At 50.2% G+C, this 5,931-nt stretch overlaps 1 protein-coding gene across 2 annotated transcripts; it reads left to right on the forward strand.

Moving 5' to 3' along the window:
• Positions 1-976: 976 nt before the first annotated feature.
• On the forward strand, positions 977-4,990 carry COQ10A (coenzyme Q10A). Of its 2 annotated transcripts, none has more exons than XM_006741010.3 (5): positions 977-1,459; positions 2,013-2,159; positions 2,953-3,145; positions 3,780-3,881; positions 4,184-4,990. In XM_006741010.3, the coding sequence occupies exons 1-5, from the start codon at positions 1,326-1,328 to the stop codon at positions 4,349-4,351; spliced, it is 744 nt and encodes a 247-aa protein (XP_006741073.1). In that variant the 5' UTR covers positions 977-1,325; the 3' UTR covers positions 4,352-4,990. The 2 variants fall into 2 exon arrangements, with proteins under 2 accessions (XP_006741073.1, XP_030892253.1); XM_031036393.2 differs by lacking the exon at positions 977-1,459 and adding an exon at positions 1,488-1,593.
• The last annotated feature ends 941 nt before the right edge of the window (positions 4,991-5,931 follow it).

Here is a 5,931-nt window from a genome sequence, read left to right on the forward strand (position 1 = left end):
GGCGCCACCGTTTTTTTTTGTTTTGTTTTTTAAGATTTTATTTGTTTAGGGATGCCTAGGTGGCTCAGTTGTTAAGTATCTGCCTTGGGCTCAGGTCATGATCCCAGGGTCCTGGAATGGAGTCCAAGAATGGAGGCTTAGCAGGGAGCCACTTCTCCCTCTGCCTCTGCCTCTTTGTCTCTCATGAATAAAATAAAAATAAAATCTTTAAAAAAATTGTTTTTCTTTATTTGAGAGACAGAAAGAGAGCACACACGCGGGTGGGGGGTGAGGGGTGAGGGGGTGGAGGGAAGCTGAGACCCAACTCCTGGAGGGGCTCTATCCCAGGACCCTGGGATCATGACCTAAGCGGAAGGCAGACACTTTACCGACTGACTCACCCAGGCACCTGAGGCACCACCATTCTTAAAATGGCCTTCCTCTACTGAACCGTGGGAGAATTTCAATGACTTTGGTACCCATCTAGATCCAATCTCTCTTTTTATTTTCCTTTTGTTCTTCCCACTTTTATCAAGAGCATTTTTTTCCCCCTACTTGTATCACGATGGAAAGCAGTACAGTGATATTTCTTTGCCTGGGTTCCCACCCTCAGATCTCACCGTTCAGCAAGTGCACACTTGCAGACAAAGACGGTTTTCTCCCCTAAAATTAAGCCTGATTCTTCTCTCTCCCCCACCCCCACTTCTTTCTATAAATATTAAAAGAGAAAACTATGCAAAGTCTTAGCCCAGAGCTTGGAAGATTAATTTCCTTTCTCAAAGATGTATAGTACTAGGCACTATAGAGGATACAAAGATTAATAGAACTTCTAACTCTGAACGAGGAAGAATAAAGGCTCTAAAAGAGACGTTCAGAAGATCAACAGATGTCTGCCGATGACACGCCCACGACACGCCTCTGTGCTTATGTATCAATTCCGTGACCACAGACTCGCCAAGTAGTTCGCCCGGCGATTTCGTTCCTCCTGGACATCTCTGCAGCTTCTCACACATTCACTCCTGCGCTCTTTCGCGCTAGAGGTGTGAGACTACATCTCCCGAAAGGCCGCGTTGTCCCCTTCCTTCCTCCCTCTCCCCGTTCCGAGCCATGGCAACGGCGTGACGTGGGGGTACTGGGAGCTGCGGGAGCAGCGGTCGCGGCTTCAGTTCTAGTCTACCCCGCCGCCCGGGCGGGAGCAGGGCGAGAGGAGCCGGCAGCCCCGAGCCGCTCCTGTCCTCGGGGACCCTGAACTCGCCCGGCGGCCGCTTCCTGCCGCTTTTCCTCGGGAGTGAGGAGGGCGCAGCGGGTGTCACAGCCCAGAGGGCAAGGGAGGGTCGGTCCTGCGCATGGCCTCGGCGGGCGCGCGGCGGCTCCCAGCCGGGACGCGCGCGGCGGCCCAGCGTTGCTGCGGCTTCGCGCTCCGCCCGGGCGCGCGCCCGGCTCCGCCCCCAGGCCCTCCGCGACCGCCGCGACCAATGAGGTGAGAGGGAGGTGCGAGCGTCTGCGCTGCTGGAAAGGGGGTCGCCCAGGGTCGCGAAGTTCCATGCCGGAGGGTTGCAACTCTGGGTGCTGGCGCGGAGTGGGGCGGCAGCGGTCTTATCTACGGGTCTCGTGGTAGAGCTTTGGGGAATGCTTTTGCAAGTGATTCGCGAGGGGAAGTCCCCGGGGTGGGTGCCCAACCACTACTTGCCCCTCTCGGGCGCCCTGGCAACGCCCGGCTTGGCAAGGCCCCAGAGACTGTGATACTTTCTGAGAGTCCTAGCTTTTAACAGCATCGTAGCCCACACTCCAAGGCAACAGCCCCTCGCACGCACCCCACTTTTCCCCATCTCCTCCCCCGGCACTGTTCTCAACCGCCCTCGACCTTTCGCACTCGTGACTGCCTGGCCAGGGAGCCTGGCGGGCTGCAGCAGGTGCTGGGAGAAACGCTTGTACGGATGACCTTCCTCTGGGATGCACCCCCCCCTTCACCTGGGAATGGTTGAGGAATACAAAGAATCATGAGGTCCTCTCTCCTTTCCTTTTGTCCTTAGATTTCTGATGTCCTGCAGCCTTTTCTTGCCCCGGGTTGCCCAGGTCTTGGTGGCTGAGGTTGGCTTACCTCCTACGCGTTCCTTCATGGGCTTTGCTGCCCCCTTCACCAACAAGCGAAAAGCTTACTCTGAGCGTAGGATCATGGGGTGAGCATCCTCCCCTGTCCAGCATCCTTCCACATTCCCTTCCTCTCCAAACAAATGACTAAATCCAGGCTAGAATGTAAGGGTAGCAATAGTGGGCAAGATTCATCCCTGGCCATCCCTCTCCCCAGCTATTATTATTGATCCTTTATCCTTCCCTGCCAGTCTTCCAACCTTAATTTCCCCCTTCTTGGTTGCCCTGCATGTGCATTAAGTGAACCGTGATTAGAATTGGACAATATAAGACGACAGGGTATTATTTCTCTGCTGACCTTTTAAACGTATTTGTGGGCAAGATATAATACTAACACTGAGCACTTGCTACTGCTAGTAGTTAGGCTATTTAAGTGTTTTAGGTAGGTTTTCTCATTTGATCCTCTCAACAGACCTATGAATCAAGTACTATTAACAACTCTGATTTACAGATGAGAAAACGGAGGCACAGGTAATTTACTTAGGACTACATTGTTAGAAAGTTGTAGAGCTAGGATCGGAGTTCTTGTGTGATCACCAGAAAAACTGATAGCCTTTGTTCCCCTTAGATGTTCCCTCTTAGGATCAAAATAGATAGTAAATGCAAAAACGTTCTGTGAACTACAAAACATAACTTTAACATCATGGAAATTTCTGTGTTTGCTTTTGGGAAGTCATTCATCCAGGCTTCTTTGGGATCTCTAGTTCTTGAAGGCGAATAGTTTGTGGGCAAAGGCATGGGGGCAGGGAGGGCACCTAGGGCAAGGAGGAACCTGACCCAGCTGGCAGTTCCTTGGCCTTTCTGTCTGATTCCTTCCCTTAGGTACTCAATGCAGGAGATGTACGAAGTGGTGTCCAATGTCCAGGAGTATCGTGAGTTTGTGCCCTGGTGTAAGAAGTCCTTGGTGGTATCCAGCCGCAAAGGTCACCTGAAGGCCCAGTTAGAGGTTGGCTTTCCACCTATTGTGGAACGTTATACCTCTGCTGTTTCCATGGTCAAACCTCACATGGTCAAGGTGAGGCGCTGGGAGGGATTAATTAGCAAAGTTTTTGTATTCTCTAGCGTTTTTACCTTTAAAGGCTGTTTTGGCCTTTGTAATGATTTCACCTCCATGTGTCAAATACTTCCCTAATAAAACATTAGAAGGAAAGGAAGACATTTTTCAGTTCTTTCTTCTACTATATATACCTACTATACTTTTTTTTTTTCCTTAAGATTTTATTTATTTGACAGAGAGACAGCAAGAGAGGGAACACAAGCAGGGGGAGTGGGAGTGGGAGAAACAGGCTCCCGCCGAGCAGGGAGCCCGATGCGGGGCTCGATCCCGGATCATGACCCGAGCCGAAGGCAGACACTTAACGACTGACCCACCCAGGCGCCGTTTTTTTTTTTTTTAAGTATTCATTTATTTGAGAGAGTGTGCAGAGCAAGAGTGAGAGAGCACAAGCAAGGCCAGGGGCAGAGGGAGAGGCAGATTCCCCATGGAGCGGGGAGCCCGATGCAGGGCTCGATCCCAGGACTCTGGGAGCATGACCTGGGTGGAAGGCAGACGCTTAACTGCTGAACCACCCAGGTGCCCCGCCCCCGCCCCCCCCCATAGGTTTTATCCCATTGTACTATTACTTAACTAACTGACTGCCCTCTTCTAGGCTGTTTGCACTGATGGTAAGCTCTTCAACCACTTAGAGACCATTTGGCGATTCAGCCCTGGTATTCCTGCCTACCCCCGAACTTGCACTGTGGACTTTTCGGTGAGCCAGGAGGCTGTGTAGCATAGAGCTACAACTGGGTGGTGAGGGTTGAGCGGAGGTACTATGGAAGTTAAGTATAGCTAGCACTTAGCATTTCCCAAGTCAATGACACTCTCCACAGGTCTGAGCTTACATCAGACTTGTATTCTGTGCTCAGTCCTAAGTAAGGGCTTTTGAGGGAATCTAAGGAACTGGAGGGGAAGGGGAAGAAAAGACATGGAATAGTAAGTGTCCTTGTGTTTGGCCAGGGACGATCCAACATGGTCTTGAATAGTTTCTGACTGTCTCTTACCTGTTCCCAGATTTCCTTTGAATTTCGTTCTCTGCTGCACTCCCAGCTGGCCACCATGTTTTTTGATGAGGTTGTCAAGCAGAATGTCGCTGCCTTTGAGCGTCGAGCAGCTACCAAGTTTGGTCCAGAAACAGCCATCCCCCGTGAACTGATGTTCCATGAGGTGCACCAGACTTGAGGCAGGACTGTTCCCTGGCCTCTCCTCTACTCTCCCTCCCAACCCAGTTCTCTTATTTATTTCATTTGGCTCCTGCTCCAATCTAAGAGTCTGTGTTCATAATGACGTTCTCCCTCTCACTGCCCCAGAAATTGGGTTACAGGCTGGCTGGAAATGCTGGGGTGGAAAGCCAGGAGGTTATGGAAAGGCTAGGAAATGGTCAGGCTCATCTTGAGAGTCCCACGTGCCTGATGTCTGCAGCCTTCTTACAGTGAATTATAATCAGGACTGTTGCTTGTCTTTGGATCCTGTCAAGGTTCCTTAGTGTCTGACCCGGGGAAGATAGCAACTTTTCTAGGGACTGAATAAGCTGAGCTTTTTCCTCTGACAGGGGTATTGGACGGTAGATAACTGTTGCCTGCCTGAGATGCCTCAGGAAATGCCTGAGATCTGGCCCCAGCTTGAAATCCATATGACCTCACTTTAAGAATATTTCCATGCTGCCTGGTTAGTGGATAGCAAGGAGCTGTCTTAACATCAGCGGCACAGGGGCAAGGAGAAAAAAAGCACTGACGAGAATTGTACTCTTGGGTTGTACCTTTCTCTTCTACTTGGCTGAGTTTTTATAAAATTTCAATAAATTAATTGTGACAGTGTGAATTTGGCTTTTTTTTTTTTTTTTAAAGATTTTATTTATTTGAGAGAGAATGAGAGACAGAGAGCATGAGAGGGAGGAGGGTCAGAGGGAGAAGCAGACTCCCTGCCGAGCAGGGAGCCCGATGCGGGACTCGATCCTGGGACTCCAGGATCATGACCTGAGCCGAAGGCAGTCGCTTAACCAACTGAGCCACCTAGGCGCCCCTGAATTTGGCTTTTTTATACTGTGTCTTGGGGGAATGATGTGGATATAGCAGAGTAGAAGGAAGTCATGGCTTCCTTCCTCAGGGGAGCAAAGGTGCAAGAAGGCCTCTTGGACACAGTGTCCCTGCTAACTATAGTAGCACATTCTACAAGCCAGGACCTAGTACCCACTCCCTTGCCTATTTATAGACTTTTTCAGAAGGTCAGTTGCAGCAGGAGTCTCAGGACAGAATAATCTGGCCTCATATCTACCATATAGCTGATGGTCTTCGGACCACCTCTTTATTTTGAGGACTTCCTTAAAAGAGACTGCAAAGAAGAGGCATTCCACACGGTACTAGAGCCCTCTAGTGGCTCAGGTCCAGAGCTAGCAGTCCTCCTCTGCCCTTGGTACGGTTTGTTCTTTTCACCCAGTGGGCTGCATGCACCAGTTTCCCCGGATTAGTCACATAAGCAGTTGTGAGGTCTCAGCTACGGTCCTTGAGTGTTCTATCCTACAACAAAATTAGGAAGGATGGGGGGCTAAAGGTCAAGGACTTCTAACCCTGAGCGAAAACAGAACTCTCCTTTGGAAATTTCACAGGGACCCTGTCTTATTAGGGTAAATGAATGTCAAACCCACCGAAAGATAAAGGGATGTACAGGATAACTTAGAACCCACTTAGTCCAGGATCTTGCTAGCCAGATTCCTTACTTTATAACAGAGATTCTTCCAGGCCTTATTTAATAGCAGGCTCAAG

The sequence above is a fragment of the Leptonychotes weddellii genome, chromosome 5 (assembly GCF_054177405.1).
Source record: "Leptonychotes weddellii isolate Sample4059 chromosome 5, ASM5417740v2, whole genome shotgun sequence".
Classification (NCBI taxonomy): domain Eukaryota; kingdom Metazoa; phylum Chordata; class Mammalia; order Carnivora; family Phocidae; genus Leptonychotes; species Leptonychotes weddellii.